At 43.4% G+C, this 17886-nt stretch overlaps 1 protein-coding gene across 6 annotated transcripts in view; it reads right to left on the bottom strand.

Moving 5' to 3' along the window:
- CTNNA2 (catenin alpha 2) overlaps window positions 1-17886 on the bottom strand; it is a 516699-nt gene that overhangs the window by 74188 nt on the left and 424625 nt on the right. For all 6 annotated transcript variants that reach the window (XM_083398285.1, XM_083398284.1, XM_083398286.1 and 3 more), the window contains one exon: window positions 14503-14703. In XM_083398285.1, the coding sequence (XP_083254411.1) occupies window positions 14503-14703 (201 nt within the window). The remainder of the gene's footprint in view (window positions 1-14502; window positions 14704-17886) is intronic.

Genomic DNA, 17886 nt, shown 5'->3' with positions numbered 1-17886 from the left:
TGGTTGCAAAGGGAAAAGATCCCTTACTTGAATTCAAGTTGGGGATGCAAAGGAAGAATCGAGAGTGCACTTTTGACTAGTTTGACAATATGCAGGGTTTAGATTAAGAATGCCTAGAACTGGGATGGATAACCTAGTGCTCTCCAGATTTTGTTGGACTGTATACAAGTCCTGTCATACTCTAAACCTGTGGCGTAGCGTGGGGGGTGCAGGGGGGGGGGCGGCAGCACCGGGCACAACATCTGGGGGTTAGGGTTAGGGGGCGCAAATCCACAGGTTAGGGGGCGCAAATCCACGGGTTAGGGGGCGCAAATTACTTGCCTTGCCCCGGGTGCTGACAACCCACGCTACGCCACTGCTCTAAACCAGGTACATTTTGAATCATCTGCTTGAACTCCTGTGGAAATGCCTTAGTAGGAGATGGGCAAACTGATATACTTCTGTGTGGCATCCAAGAACTTTACATTCCTAGCTTGGCCTTCAAAATGGAGTATCACCGATCTGCACGGCAAATTGTTTCTCTGTGTTTGCATGCTTCTGTAAAAAGATTTTGTGTGTGTGTGTAGTATATAAATTACACACACACTTAAAAGGCAGTGATTGAGAGATGCGTTGTGAATGTCATCAACTTTCAGTGCACTTTTCAAACTTAGTGCTGAAGCATCTGGAGACAAATTCCTTGTTTGCTCCTTGTTTTGAAGAGCCAGTTTAGACCTTCAGAGTTTTCAGGGAGAATCTGAACAATAACAAAGGCATATGCAAATGTTCACACATGTTGTGCCCCTGTGTGCCTCTCCCGGGTTTTCTTCTTATTCGCCTTTTCCCAGAATAAATAGCCTCAGTTTGTTACACCTCTCCTTGTTCAGAATCTCTTCCCCATCCACTCCACTTATAATCCTTACTCCTCCACTCTCCAGCTCATGAGAATATCACCAGAAAACTTACATACAAGCCTACAAGTTCATATTTCCTCCAAGGACATGTGCCCGCAGGATTATTTCAAAAAGCAATCTTTGCAAATATCAAATCTCACTTCAAAATAAGTCCTGAAAGCATCCTAAAGCCAAACCATGCTGGAAACTCCTGCTAAGCCTCACACTGCAAGGTCCAGGTTCAAATCGCTGATCCACAATGAAGCTCATAAGGGATCTCAGAGCAAATTTTTGTTCCCAGTTTATATTTTATTAGCTATGGAATTATCAACCGCATTAGGGCTGATCTGAAACAGGGAAGAGGGTGCACTTCACAAAAAAACAATTATGCCATGTAAAAGGTGCTCGCCATTTTGATAATAATTTGCATGAGTTTTCAAAACGGTGGAAAAATGTAGCACCAGGGATAGGGAAACCAAGCCAGATGAGTGGGGTAATAATAATAATAATAATAATAATTTTGAGGTTCCACAAAGGCCACATTCCATTCTGGATAACCCTCCATGGTCAGTAGGGCCAGAGACAGATGGGGGCAGAGCAACAAACCCAAATATTATTTTTGTTGCCAGTTGCAAACACGTGCATATGTTTTCCTCCATTATGGCCAATGAGAAGCATTATCAAAGTTCAAGGACACATTCCATCCAGGCAGAAGCACTCAAAGAGGATGCAAAGCAGAGCCAGAAATGGGTGTGGCCTGGGGAGATGTGTAGCTAGGGAGGAGGTATGGTATGGGGAGAGTGCCAAGGCTGAATGGAGAAGCTCGGAGGGCCACATTTGAGCCAGAAGTCTGACGTTCCCCATCCCTGAGTTATACTGTACAGAGGTACCTTGGTTCTCAAACTTAATCCATTCTGGAAGTCCGTTCCAAAACCAAAGCATTCCAAAACCAAGGTGCACTTTCCCATAAAAAGTCATGCAAAATGGATTTTTTAAAAAATCCCTAAAACAGCAATTTAACATGAATTTTACTATCTAACAAGACCACTGATCCATAAAATGAAAGCAATAAACAATGTACTGCAGTCACACAATCAATCAATCAGTAGCTGAACTGGGTTCTTCCACACAGTCACAAAAACAAAAAACGAGAGTCGCAAAGACAAAAATGCAAAATAAATAGCAAAAACAGACAGACCTCAGTGTAATACTCAAATCGGAAGCGTAACACTCAAAATGGAGCATGCTCGGCTTCCGAAAAGAGTTTGCAAACCGAAACACTTACTTCTGGGTTTGTAGTGTTTGGGTTCCGAGTTGTCTGAGAACCAAGGTAGCACTGTATAGGGACAAGGGCAGAAACGGAGTGATTTGTCAACAGAAACACCTTGTAAGACAGTCCCCACCTCCAGATCTGATGTGGTTCATGTATTGTGCCAGTATCCATGCTTCTTCCTTGACTCACTGGCTGACAGAGCAAGCACTTTGGCCACAGACCAAGTTTTCGTCTTGCACTAGATACAGCTTGTCAGACCTGACGGCTCTTACACTGGAGCATAAGCCTTAACAGCAAGTCTTTTTCCTGCTCACACTTTGTCACTGGCTCTTCACTCTTAATCCTGACTCTGCAAAATGTACATCTGGCCTGATCCTGCAGGAATGAGCCTGAGAGATCTAACTTTCCTGTGCCCTTTTCCTCTCCCTCATTATATCTCCCCCTCCCCCGTCTCTGTTTTATGTGCTTTATTTTGAGCTGAAAAACTGTTCATTTTTAACTATATTATTTATACATATTCTTATAAATAAAATAATGCACCAAAGCTTTTAGCATGGTGGCACCAGTAATATGGGACACTGTTTCTACTGAAATCAGACAGGCACCTACAAATTCTGATATGTCGCCTGCTGAAAATATCTTTGTTGTTTTAGAGAATTAATTTGATTTGATGTGTGTCATTTGTATTTTATGATTTTATGGTGTTTTAATGATTTTATTATATGATAGATGATAGATGATGGATGATAGATAGATAGATAGATAGATAGATAGATAGATGATAGAGATATGATATGAACTGGTGCTTTCTAAATACTCTGATAGATAAATCTCTATAAATAAATAAATATTATAATTTAAGTTGTAAATGCATGCAGCGTTTCTTTACATAGTGATAAGCCAACTGCAGCATGACAGCAATCTGAAAATCCTATTATATAGTCCAAAAAAATGCAGATAAACTTGAATGGCTAATCAAAAATAAGCAGTGGAAAAGGCCTGCCACAGTAAAAGGGTCTTCAAGAGATGCCTAAAAGTCAAAAGTGAGAATGTCTACTGAATTTCTGCTGGAAGAGGGTTCCACAGGGTGGGGCCAGAGACAAAAAATGCTCAACTTCTAACTGAAGGGATTTGGGCCTCGGAAACATGAGGCAACTCATGATGCTTAATCTGGGATACAAGGAGTCCGGCTGCCCTTAAGGTATGCTGCATGGGCGGCCAGTGAAGACAATGCTGTCATATGCTGTTTTCTGTCTGCTCCCATCAGCAGTCTAGCCCCTGCATCCTGAAACAGCTGGCACTTTTGGACCAGGCTCAAAGGCAGGACCACATAAAGTGCACTGCAGCAACTGGTCTCGAGGTTAGCGCTGCATGGACTACATTGGCCAACTGCCGCGAGAATGCTGATAGCCAAATGGTGGAAGGGAGATAAAATACCAACTAAAATGGAATGGCAAGGTGAAATTATTTGACCATGTAAAATTGACAGGAAAAATTAGGAACCAGACAAACCAAAAGTTTAACAAAGAATGGGATATATACATATTATATTTAAAAGAACACTGTTCCCATACAAAATCTCTGACACGCTTTGATTAACTTCTGCAATGCCATATGCTACAAAGATTATAGATAATGATGAGTAAAATGTCATACAATATGCCGTTAACAAAGAAACGAAGGACCCATGCTGAGGAAAGCTTTCTGGGAAATGATACATAATGAGCTAAAGAAAATGTTTAAAAACACTTTTGTTAAAAAAAACACCAGCAGCTTTTTTACTGGGGATAGTGGGTAGAGAGATACCGAGACTAGATAAAAAATTGTTCTTATACGCAACAACTGCGGCAGGAATTTTGGTAGCCCAAAGATGGAAACAACAGGGGTTACCAACAAAAGAAGAGTGGCAGGTGAAGCTGTTGGACTTTGCAGAACTGGCGAAACTGACAGGAAGAATCCAGAACCAGCGAGACCAAGCATTCCAAAAGGACTGGAACAAATTTATATTATATTTGAAAGACAACTGAAAGCAATTAACATAATTAGCAGGGTTATCTGAAGATTTGTAAGGTGAAATTGCTACCTATTCGGGTTGAGTAATATAATATTTTAGGTAATGATATAACCAGGATAGGAAACGAAGCGAAATGTAAAGATGCAAAGTTTAATTTTGTAAACCATTAGACGGGAGGGAGGGAAGCCGTTAGGCTCAGTTGAGCCAAAGAGATAAAATAAGAGGATATGATGTTACGTAATGTGAATATATGTAAAACCAATAAAAAATTTATAATAATAATAATACATTGGCCAACTGGTGATTATCTGGATATGGCTGAAGCTGGCATATGAGACAAAGCAGATACAAAGCACTGCTATTAAAACAGGGTAGGCGAGTAACTGCTCTTTGACCTTGTATTGCAACCATTCTAAAAGCCATTTCTGTTAATTGTATCCCAGGATGTATTGTCTTTTGATGAATTCGTCTTCTTTGCTCTGTGCCTGTTAATTAATTGCTGCACACAATGCTAGCCGTATTACCAATCTCTAGGCTCTTGCAGGATAAATCCTCTCCTGCTTGATTTATATTTGGTTCCCTATCTCTTTAACCAGGACTTAATCCATCAAAGGTGTTTTTGTATTTATATATTTTACCTTTCATCAGAGGTTTTCCAAAAATAAACTCGTGACAGACTATGTGGAAAATCTTTTGAAACATATTCAATTATGCCCACACATTCCTACTTTGTATGGCACTGTACTGTTATTTTTTTCTTCTTCCTTTGCAAAGCACACTTTCATTACAACAATTCTGGCTGTTAAGAGAAGCATGATTTAACCTTTCAGAATGCATGCTGATTTATCCCTCTCTTAAGATAATCAACGCCATTTTGAATGGGGATTTTGCCATTGTCATTCCACCTTGCACAGAATTAAGTCTCTCAGCTACGTGTGTCTTTGGATTGCACTAGGGGCCTATTGAATAACTACATTCACTAACACAATGGTCTTCCACAATGAGGCATTAAATGACGTAGGAAGTTGCTAGGCTGGGTGATTTTTTAGGTTGGAATTCATCAAATTAATAAATCACATATGAAAAAAAAAAAGATAAGCAGAGCCAGCCTTAGCACTAGGCCAACTGAGGCACTTGCCTCTGGCAGTGGGATCCTGCTGGGATCCTAAGGTGCCAGATCCCACTAATTTGCCTGTCTACTGCCACTGCCAATACTGGAGAAGCGAGGAGAAGTGGAAACATGAGTGTTACAGAGATCTCTCACAAGAGCTTGCAGAGCCCTGTGTGATCTCTCTGCTGCAGCTTCTCTTCACTTCCCTCAACCGTTCCTCATCAGGCTTGGTTTCCAGACCCTTGATCATCTTGGTTGCCCTCCTCTGCCCACATTCCAGCTTGTCAACATCCTTCTTAAATTGTGGGGCCCAGAAATGGACACGGTATTCCATGTGTGGTCTGACCAAGGCAGAATAGAATGGGACTATTACTTCCCTTGACCTGGACACTAGACTTCTGTTGATGCAGCCTAGAACAGCATTAGCCTTTTTTTGCAGCTGCATCTCAAAAAATGTTCCATTTGCTTGTTAGCGCATGTTCAATGTGTTGCAAAACTGATGGGGTGGGCATCGACGATTTGCACAGATGATTTTTTGAAGGCCTTTCCACCCCTTTTGATTGTGACACATCCAATCAGTTGAGATCTTGGAGCCCAGCTATCCATTAGCCTGATCATATTTGTAGCCTGATTCAACTGGATCAGAATCCTTAAGACTCCATCCCACAGGCAGCCCCAACAAGAAAGGAAAGTTTAAGGGGTTTGAATCATTCCTTGCACTTTCCCTCTCAGCTGAGTTATACAGGAAGTTGAAGACGTTGCCTGGTTCACCCCAACCTTCATTGCTATCTCTTATGAGGCTAATTTTCCCCAGTTTTCCCTTCCTCTTCCGCTACAGCAGTAGCATAAAGACATAGGGCCTTAGTTTCACGAGCCTCTCTGAATGTTGGCTAGTGAAGCACATTTAGGATTTGTAAAGTCCAAGATATATCAACTCTGTTTTACAGCTATAGAAATTATAACAGTGATGCTACACGTTGCTGTATGTTAAATAGAAGTGGCTGACTTTTGGGGAAGGGGGAACACAGTAGCAAATTAGCTGCTTTATTGCCCAGCAGACCATGACAAAAATTGACAGGCGGAACCATTCACTATTAATATGAGTGGCATACATCTGAATAAATGGAAATTTAAGAGCACAAAGCCAGGTCCACCTAACATGTAGCCTGCAATTCTAATCATTTAAGCTGGGGTTGAAAGAAAACTGGCATTGTGTATAATTACAGGAGGGGAAATTCAAGAGATGTCAGAATATCTTAAGAGTTCTATTCTGTCTCATTAAGAGGATGCAATTTAGTCTCACTGAAATGCACAAATATTTGAGTTTATGCATCTTTGCGGTTTCATGGCTGGCATAAAGCGGTAATCAAGTGCCGTGCATTATTTTTTTAAAGGGGGACTGTAATGAGACAAGAGCACTTTAAGGAAGTTTTATCTGCAGCATGTGAACAGTCACTAATGTTGATGCCAGAGACACTGGGGAACAGGGATGGGATCAGCTGAGGCTATAGACAGTCCAAGAACACATGCGGTGGCTTCCATTATGTTATTGGGCAGGGATCGGAGAGGGAGAAATCCCAAATATTCCACTAAACACAGAAAGGATATAAACACATTATGGGGAGGGAGGGAACCCACAAATTTTGAAGATGAAAAGAAAATGCACTTTTCAAGAGGCATGTTTTAACTGTCTTGATTCTATTTACCTCTGCTTTCTTCCTCCGACTACACATCTCCCCAATCTAGTGATGTTTTCCTAATCTTAAAAACAAAAAAGCCTCCTAAATAGTATTCAGTTACACATTTGCATCCTTTTCATCTTACAGTTCCATTCCTATGCAGCCCCTTTTCTGCCTAGCAGTCACACAACCCTTTCCCTTTCTTCATCAGAGGGGGTGACGTCTTGAGGGGAGGAGCTATGGTATGGCCCTCCCCTGCCCCATAAAGGGAACCCCAGAGGTGCTTCAGACATTTCAAGCAAGCAGAGAGGCGAGAAGAGAGACACTCTTTTGGCTCCCCCCTCCCTTATTATTCAGAAGGAAGTATTATGCTTTATATAACCGTATTGCTTTTTTGCATTGAGTTGATCTCATGTTATGTAGTTATGTTACTTTAACTGCCCTGTGGCCTTTTGACAATTGGTGATATATAAATTTTAATCTTTTTTGAGATTTTGGCTGATACGGTCAGGAATGGCTCTCCTGGTAAGCAGCAGCTACAGCAATAGCCTCTCAGCTGCAAAGTCATTGTCATTTACAAGGAGGGAGAAGAACAAGGCAGTGGGGAGGCTGGAGGGGGTGGACATGTACTAGTGGAGTCAATCCATTGCTACTACTAGTGTTCTTGTGAAGCCCCAACTTTGCTCCTCCAGGTAACTGACATCACCACTGCTGCCAGGAGCATATTCCTGTGGCCCTACCCTGCTGGTGCAATCTTGAGCATAAGTCACTTGTCTGAAACTTGTCTGGAACGTCTTGAGTACCCCTGGCTTTTCCTTGATATGTCTCTCTTGACTAGGGAAATCAATCTTTGCGAATTCAGATAAGAACTCTCCTGGTGCTATTTCAATCCAGTTTATGATCCTTAGATGCCCTGGTTGATTATTTTCGTTAGGAAAGGGATGGAGGGACTGCAGCTCCATTGAGTCTCCTTGACATCTCTGTGGCATTCAGCATCACTGACCGTGGCACTGAGTGGCACTGAGGGTAAGAATGGGAGTCATTGCCATGCCCTGGTTCTGCTTCTACCTCCGAGGTTGTTTCCAGAGGGTAGCAATGGGGGTAAGGTAAAGGTAAAGGTACCCCTGCCCATACGGGCCACTCTTGACAGACTCTAGGGTTGTGCGCCCATCTCACTCAAAGAGGCCGGGGGCCAGCGCTGTCCGGAGACACTTCCGGGTCACGTGGCCAGCGTGACATCGCTGCTCTGGCGAGCCAGAGCTGCACACGGAAACGCCGTTTACCTTCCCGCTAGTAAGCGGTCCCTATTTATCTACTTGCACCCGAGAGTGCTTTCGAACTGCTAGGTTGGCAGGCGCTGGGACCGAACAACGGGAGCGCACCCCGCCGCGGGGATTCGAACCGCCGACCTTGCGATCGGCAAGCCCTAGGCGCTGAGGCTTTAACCCACAGCACCACCCGCGTCCCCCATCAATGGGGGACTTCTGCTCAAAACTGTGGGAACTCATGTGTGGTGTGCTGCAGGATCATTCTTGTTCCCTATGCTCTTCAACAACTATATGAAATTGTGAGGAGAGGTCATCAGGGTTTGGCACGAGGGTCTGCATGCTGATGACACCTACTGTATTTTTCGTCCCATAGGACGCACCGGCCCATAGGACACACCTAGTTTTTTTTGGGGGGGGGGGATAAAGGATGTTTTTCCCCTTTATTCCCCCCCCCCAAAAAAAAAACCAGGTCGGGGAATCCAAAGCAGGTCGGGAAACAGCAGGATGGCAGCGCTCCGCCTCCCCGCTGTCCCCCGAGCTTGTGGCCAAGCTTCAGCGAAAGCCTGCTTTGGCCCCATAGGACGCACACAGATTTCCCCTTCATTTTTGGAGGGGGGGAAGTGCGTCCTATAGGGCGAAAAATACGGTAGATCTGCTTCTCTGTTCCATTCGAATCAGGAGAGGCAGTTCAGGAGTTGTTTTTGTATATGTTGGAAGCCCCCCAGAGGGGCTGGGGCAACCCAGTCAGATGAGCGGGTACAAATAATAAAATGACGGTGGTGAGTAAGCCAGACTCAGGCTACTGGAAATTCTGACAATACCAGGATGGCAGGGATCACAGAACTGTTTGGCTTCTTGCCCATTCTGTTATCTTCAGTGATCTCATCTCTCCTTTAGCTGCTAAGTGTCCCTAGGTGGGGTGGGGTGGAGGGGAGGAGCAGGGAAATTAGTTGCTAAAGGAGACCTGGGATAAGCCGAGATAAACACTGGGCAGGGAAAGGGGACCATCGGCCCCAGTTTACTGGCTGTCAATCTCCTCTTGTGAAATGACAGCCTGTTTACTTGTGGCCGCTTTTGATGTGATCAGTGTACCGGTAGCATGTAGCCCAGCTCTCATTTCAGGGTTTTAGTTAAATCTGGAGTTCTTTGAACTCAGGCTATCCTGCCCTGCGGTAGGAATTTATTTTCCTATATATATATCCTTAGCATGGATGCCTCCACAAATGAGAAGGAGAAGAAAATACACCCTAGCCTAACCCCAGAAAAACAGCTGGGGAAAAATAGCACTTTGCAAGGCTGTGTGGATTTTTCCAGCTCAACATCCAGATGCTTTCCTTGAAGAGATCTGCGAAAGTGTAAATAATAATTATGAGAGAGGGCTGTGCCCAGTTTCCCCTTTTCTATTATCATTCAAATTTGTTCCCCTCTAGATCTTCCAAAGCTCCTCATTTGAAAATGAATAAATGTTCAATTAAAGAAAAAGTGGGGAAGCAAATGGAGTACAAAATGGTCTCACCCACATGCGGGTCAAATACAATAGGATGTTTAAGCATCTAGAGCAGAATCTGGCCTTGTGCAACAGCAACAACTTATTTATCTGCATTCTCCCAGCATCAAGAGTCATTAGTTTACCATGAATATATATATGGCAACGTGAATATTAGCGATAAGAATGCACAAATTACGGAAATGTGATTTGATTTATGGTAAATTTCCTTCATAGAAAGCTAGAGTTATATCAGAGTTATTTAACTACAGACATGTCTTACTACGTATTAAAGCGGGAAGGTTGACAGGGATAGCTTGCTTGCCGAGGAGCAACTGGGGTGGAGAAGACAGCTGGCCCTACCATTAGGCAGAGTCATATACCTTCCTGGTTTTCCAGCCCCTTGCAGCCAGCCTTCCAATCAGCCATGCTGGATGACCGTCTTACCTCTCAGGGTCCTTCAATGGTGTGGTCTCAAGGATGTGGTATGGAGACAGATGTACCAACCTTGCTGAAACTAAGCAGCTCTGGGATCCGGTCAATGCCTGGATGGGGCACTGCCTGGGAACCCCATGCACTCTGCTGTGAAGGCTCTTGCTGGCTACTAGCCACAATGGCTAAGCTCTGCCTCCATGGTTGGAGGCAGCAATGCTTCTGAATACCAGTTGCTGGAAACTACAGGAGGGGGGAGTACTCTTGTGCTCGAATCTTGCCCACAGGTTCTCCTCAGGGACCTGGTTGGCCACTGTGAGAAAAGGATGTGGGACATGATGGGTCATTGGCCTGAATTAGCAGGCTCTTCCTATGTTCTTAGGAGTCCCATAATGGAAGACTGTAGGAAATGAATAGTCAATTGCTCATAATGCTCAGTAATGGAGTACAGAGACCAGGGAGGGGAGGCTTACAAATAAAGGAAAGGAAACACAGAGTGAATAAGGAGTGGGTACTTGTGAGACAGTGGTGCAGCGAGAGAGACCTGGGATCATCCTCACGGACAGCGGATGAGGAAGTGAATTTGCTTCCAGACTGTACCATTTCAGGTTGCAAGTGGGGATTCACACAGTTGAGTGCTCATCCACAGGAAGACAATTAACAATGAAATCCAGCATAGGAGCTCCCACCTAACAGAGTGCACCTATAACCATTTTTGCCTCCTAATATGCTGTTCATGAGAGCTAGGCCAGAGAAGAAAGTAATTATGGAACAAATAGAGAGGTTACAAATTGCGAAAGGCTCAGACACAGCTGTAGTGTTGCAAAGAGAGAAGGGAGGGCAGGGGAAAATAATAATAATAATAATAATAATAATAATAATAATAATAGTAATAATTTTATTATTAATACTCTGGATGGGTTTCCCCAGCCACTCTGGGCAGCTCCCAACAAAATATAAAAACATCATCAAAAGTCAAATGTTTAAAGCTTCTCGATACAGGAGGTGTTGAAATAGATATAGGTATGGATTTAGATGATATAGATATAGGCGATATAGATACAAATAGACTCACTTCAACTGATTTAGTACGGAGCCTAGGAATCTGCCTTCCACTGGGTCAAACCATTGCTCCATTAAGCTCAGTATTGGCTACACTGACTGGCAGCAGGTCTCCAGCATTGTAGAATGGCCTGTCCTACATGGAGATGCAAGGGATTGACTTTGGAACCTTCTACCTTCACTGTGGATTCTCTGTCACTGTGCTCCTTGCTCTCCTCTGTACTGGGAATGAGATAATTCCCCTCTTTATGGTTCCTCTGCTTTGCATTCCCCTGCTCCCAAATTCCAGTTTAAACAGGAGATCTGCTAAAATCATTCCCAGAATCTAGAGTATGCAGATTTGGCCAAAGTTCTAGGAAGCTTCCACTCCTTTGGCCTCTTCCCTCGTCCCACCTACACTACAAAACAACGAGAACATCACTGATAACAACCATGTATGTGGCTCCATCAGGATTCATTCTGTGCACACCCGCTTCCGCACGCAGGGGAAATTATCATGCCAAAGGGATCTTGATGCAATTGTATGAAAAGAACTTCTCGAAGTATACTGGAAAGAGCCCTCTTGTGTCGTCTTGCAAATGAACAATGTAATACAGCGTGCACTTTTGGGGGGGAAACCAGGCATCTGCAATTAGGCACTCTATGTCAGCACAGCACAGCAATTAGATCTTTTAAACTTTTTCCTTTTTCTTTTTGCATAAAAACCCTGAAAGGGGGGCTTGGCCAAATACGCATTTACTACAGGGCTGTTAGTACTTTATTATAATTCACGCTTTATTAAAGAGCACATTAAATATGCCATGGAACCATTTAATGTGTCTGCTGCAGATTTGGTTTATTGTGTTTTTATCATTGTGAATTAGTTTTATGAAAAGCAAATAGGCAAAATTTTGCATAATGCTGGACCTGAAATTTTAGCAATTATAGATGTCTTTTTTTTTTTTACCGAACACTGAGCATGCCAGAATACAAAATGATTTTTTTTTTTTTAAGCAAACACTCACCTTTTATTAATGAAGGGTCTAATGGAAATGGAGAAAATACTTAGCTGGTGATCACCAAATGGATTTGCATTGGAGAACTTTAGACCTACACCTGCTGTACATTTCATCAGTTTGCGTGGTGTTTTCTTAAATAAATAAATAAATTTAAACCAGTCCGCACCTCTAGCTGGTTTCATTGTATGGGCTAAGTGGCTATTAACAGGCAATTATAATGTTCTAATCCACAGCTTTATGAATATCTTGGTGCATATGCAGATCTTCTGCAAAAGCAAGATTCCTTGCTCCCTCCAATGGAAAAGGAGACTCCATGCTCACACCTCTGTGTGCTTATGGGACTGCCTCCTTCCCCTGACATGAATGAGATAGATATTGATACAGCTGGACAATATGAAGCCCTCCTGATGCTATTGGACTACAACTCCCATCAATACCAACCAGCATGGTCAATGGTCAGGAGCAGGGCCAGATTTAGTTTTGATAAGGCCCTAAGCTACTGAAGGTAATGGGGCCCTTTATACGTCCAGCTGTCCTTTGTCAACAAGAAATTGTCACTGTTTTTTGTGTTCAATAAATGTTATATGGTAATATGGTCAAGGACCTAATAGGTATCTAAAGCCATTTGCACATAACGAAGTATGTATTTTATCAAAGTAATTGTTACAACTAGTCCATACAGAATGTAGGCATCCTATATATAGAAATGAGCAAGCCAGCGAGCCTACACAACACAAAACACTGTTGCTATCTGTAGGGTTTTTTTTATCTTATATTTTGGAAATGTACACCCAGGATTTTTTCCTTTATTTTTTTGGGGGGCCCCCAAGAGAGTGGGGCCCTAAACTCTAGCTTGTTTAGCTTATAAGTAACTCTGGAACTGGTCAGGGGTGCTGTGAGTTGTTTTCCAGAACCCCGGGAAGGCACTATGTTGGATAGTTCTCTGCTCCCCATAGTTGCACCAGCTAATTAAAGAGGTGCAATCAGGATATCTTACAGCCGTGGTTTTCAACTATATAAAACACACAGCTTCCCTCAGAAAACCAGGGGAGCCAGAGTTTGTTAAGGGTACTTGGTACTGTTGCTCTGTGGGAGATAAACTACAGTTCCATGGGTATTGGGGGGGTGGCATACAGTGGCGGAAATCAGGTGTGGGCGTGGCTGGCACGTGTCCTGGGGGCATGGTGTGCTGCCCTGCAGGGGCGTGGAACACGTCCTGGTGTTGTGCCGTGCTGCCCGCAGTGGCGTGGCGCTTCTCCTGGGGGCGTGGTGCGCTGCCTGCGGGGGTGTGCGCCCAGCACGGGGGGGGGGGGCAGCCGTGATGGCACCCCATCCCTTCCTCCACCAGTGGAGACATAGGCTCTAAATGTATGAGGTGCATGAAACTGTTGTTTCCTGAGAGCAGCAACTCACAACTCAACCAAGAATCCACTAAATATTGATTTCATGATTTCACACGTGCTGCTCTGAAAGAAACATGAATTGTAGATAAAGAGAGTGCTTTAAGGCTGCATTCAAGGAAGAAAGGTACGGCTTCATCAGTAAGGGTGGCATTAACCTTCTCCAAACCGTTTCCATAACAAGATACCAAACCCATGGAGAACATAGCACACAGGATTAGTACCAGACTTCCGGGGGCTTATTGATGCTGATGGTGCCCAGCCCCACAATACACAAACCTACCCCACACAATTCTTTTTTTCTGCTCCTGCCGCCACAGCAATGACAGCAATACCACTCACTGTCCACCATACAGGGTCCCTAGAGAAACATCTTCAAGGTGAGTAGGCAGGGGGTAAAGCTTTTTAATACGAGCTAAGATGGACTTTCATCAACGGTGACTGCTCGCCAGCTTAATTTACCCAAAATGTATTGTCCTGACCTAAAAGCTCTACAATTTTATAAACTTCATAAATCTAAAGGCCCCTAAGGCATTGCATTCTGGGTAAATTAAGGCGATGGGTGCTGAGCTTGGCTCCCCTTCAAAAGCAGCAGCAGCAGCAGCAGCACCTACCCACTGCCCAAACAGCCATCTGGGGCCTGGTGAGGAAACTTTGCACAGCCAGGTTTGGCTGGTAATGGGCCTTTCTGAGCCCCTGGAGTCATAGTGAGTGCCCAGCTTGGTTGAACACTGGCACCAGGCCCGATTGCCCATGGTTCAGACCTATCAAATGGGCTTCAACATGTAGTGGCGGTGACTGGGTCGGAAGCAGCACTATGCAAGCTTTGCCACAGGTCACTGAACCGATTGTTGATTGACCTTAAATGGAAACAAAAAGAAAAGAGCCATTTGATGTCCGCACTCACCTGTTTCGGAAAGCAGCTTTGTCGCTTCTAGCACCTTCTCTGTGTAAACCCCAGCTTCGTAGTTTTCCATCTCGGCGTTAATGATATGGATGACCCTGGCTGCACGGCCTCGGATTGCCCCCGCGGTCCTGTCCAGCGTGTCAACATCTCCCTCTTGCAGTGCTATCACACATTTGTTGACGTCCTCCAGAATGTGGTTTTCTGCATGCACACAGACACACAAGACAGAATGTTTGCTGCGTGGCTCCTTTCAAAGAACGGTATGATCTGTCTGTGCAGCAAGGCTGTAAGATGGATCACAAACAAAATCCTAATTTACGGAAACATCTAGGGTAGGTGGGGATGGAATAAGATGACTGAGACAGGTCCAGTGCCACCCAGAGAATCCTTTGGTGAACAAGGTTAAAGTCCAGGTAGCCTAAAGCTCAATATTTCGCTAAGAAGCTTGGAGCTGGGCTAGCAGAGCCAAAATTAAATAAAAGAATGGCATATGACAGATTTCTGTCATATGAGACAAATGTGGATCTCTCCACAAGGCAGATGCCTCAATCCACTGGTTCATAGCTAGTGTAAAGGAAATTTGCTAGGAGTCAAACTAGCAGTGCTGGTCACCATGACTCCCTCCCTAAGCACTGGCCTAGACTTCATTATTATAATCAGCACTGTTCATACCAGGAGAGATGAACGGGAGGAAAAAAAAAAACTCTGCAAATCCTCCTTAAAGAAAACCAAATCCTGTTCTCAGGGGAAATTATGCATTTCAATTTACTTATTTTGCATAAGCTTGTTCAGTTCGAATACTCAACTGGATATTTGAGCTTTCATAAAAATTCAGGGTGTTTTTCCCTCTCCATTGTTGGCAAAGAATGGCAAACTTGTAGGACAGAAATAAGAATATTAACAACAGCAACAATAATAATGTTGCCAGATCCCTGCCCCCAAAGAGCATACAATATAAATGTCAGCAATAACCAAGACAATAGAGGAAAGGAAGATTCAACAGAGAGGAGGGAGAGGTAGTTTTCATTCATTCATTCATTCATTCATTCATTCATTCCACACCTTTTTCATTGACAGGCTGAACAATGAGAGTCAAGGTAGTGTCATGCATGTAGGAGTCATTTCGGTTGAGTGTTGAAGCTAAGCAGGCTGGCCAACAGCATGCCTTATTTACGTGACACATTTTATCCCACTCTTAAGATTTATTTACCTAGGACAACGTATGAGTTCCACATAACCACAGTAGATAGTGCTGGTTTTGACCTATAAAGCTTTAAACTGTTCAGGACCGCAATACCTCAAGGACCACCTCTTTGCATAGGAACCTACCCAGACCCTGAGATCATCTTCTGAGGCCCTCCTTCGTGTGTCTCCTCCTTGAGAGGTCCGGAGGCTGGCAATACAAGAACAGGGCCTTCTCTACAGTGGCTCCCCATCTGTGGAATGCTCTCCCCAGGGAAGTTCACCTGGCGCCTTCATTATACACCTTTAGGTGCCAGGCAAAAGCGTTCCTTTTTAACCAGGCCTTTGGTTGACATCCTATACCCTTTTAAAATGTGGCTCTGTTTTGGGGGGTGCTATTGGGTTATTGTTCTTATTTTGATTTTATATATTGTGATCTTTTCTGTGAACCACCCTGAGACCTCTGGGTATAGGGTGGTATATAGAAATAAATAAATAAATAGCTGTCAACGGCTAGATTCCAGTTGTGGATGGACTATCACAAACCTTCAGACTAACACCCTATATTCTTTTAAATGTGTTTGCGGGAGGGGGTGTGGGGAGGCGGGGGTTATTGCTTTGTTGTTGTTCTTGTTTTTATTATGCATTTGGTGTTTTTAATCTTGTATCTTTAAGGACCTGAGATCTGCAGATAAAGGGCGGTATATAAATTTAATTTAAAAAAAATAAAGATGCTGACACAAAGCTATTTCCCATTGAAACAAAGGTATGTATGTGTATGTGTGTGTACACACACACACACATTTTTTAACTCCACTCAAGTTTCCCCCCCCCATAGACTTTTTAAAAAAAGACATGAAAAAAACTAACTGGGGGTGGGAAGGTCTCCACCATCCTTTCTCTGCATCTGGCCTAATTGTGAAAAAGGCAAAAAAACAAACAAACAAAAAATAACCTAGTAATTCTAGTGGAAGAATGCAAAATGAAGTAGATGCACAGCTAAGCTGCAAGCCCTGTCTTACAGCTATTTGAAACCTCAATTGACAAAATGCATCTACATCCTGGAGATTGCAGGCATGCAGTTGCAAAGTACATGGAATACTTTTTATGTATTTTCAAGGAACAAAACCTGCTAAGACATTTCCTCCTTTCCTTTGATCTTCTTGCAGTACATCTCCCAGAGGAAGAAGTGGCAATTGTTCATTTTGCATAACCACAAAGCTCTTTCCTCTATAAACCAAACCTTGCTGAACAGCTGATGGAACCTCCTCCAGCCCCTCCAGCCTCTGACTTAGGTAATAATAATAATAATAATAATAATAATAATAATAATAATAATAAATTTTATTTATATCCCGCCCTCCCCAGCCGAAGCCAGGCTCAGGGCGGCTAACAACAATAAAACAGTACAAAAGTACAGTACAAACAACTCTAAAATCATCATTAACCACAAGGACAGAGAGGCAAGAAACCAAACAGGGCACAGAAGTTGAGATGCTTGACTATTGGGGGACGTTGCAGATGGTACCCTTCCATTATAAACCACTGGGAAGCTTAGAAGTTTCTCATTTTCTTTTTAGCAGAGTGCACCCAAAATTCCATAGGAGATGAACTGGCTAGATAATGCAGTAACTGGCATAGTTCCTATCAGCAAAGAGTGCTTGAGACTGCCAAATGGCAGCTATATGCTTGTAACCACTGGAGTAAAAAACAAGGTTCAAGGAGAACAGATGGTCCCTGAGAAGGTGAGTCTCTGTCCCTGACCTTGCTGATTTTGGGAGGCGTGTGCCAACAGCTGAAGCAATTCCAAAATGCCTGCTTGGTCCACAGTTGTCATTTGTGCACAGAATTTACCATTTGTCTTACAGCGTTAGTTGCCGGGCAACTTCCTCTGCAAACCGTTCTGCTAGTTTGCAATGTGATTCTTGTGCTTTCCATAGCAATGCACAGCCAAAAGAGTTATGGGGGGGAAATTAGAAATGTTTAAGGCGAGGCTTGAACATGTGGCTGCTGGAGCTCATTGCAACATTGACAGGCTCCCTCTCTCTTGGTCTGAATAAAGATTAGGGATGGCAATAAGAGTAATAATAATAATAAATTTTAAATAATAATAATAAATTTTCTTTATACCCTGCCCTCCCCGGCCAAGACCGGGCTCAGGGTGGCTAACGTCAGGTTTAAAAACAATTGATTAAAATACAA

This window comes from Podarcis tiliguerta, assembly GCF_965153285.1.
Source record: "Podarcis tiliguerta genome assembly, chromosome: 9".
Lineage (NCBI taxonomy): Eukaryota > Metazoa > Chordata > Lepidosauria > Squamata > Lacertidae > Podarcis > Podarcis tiliguerta.
This window is presented reverse-complemented; position numbering and strand designations above follow the sequence as displayed.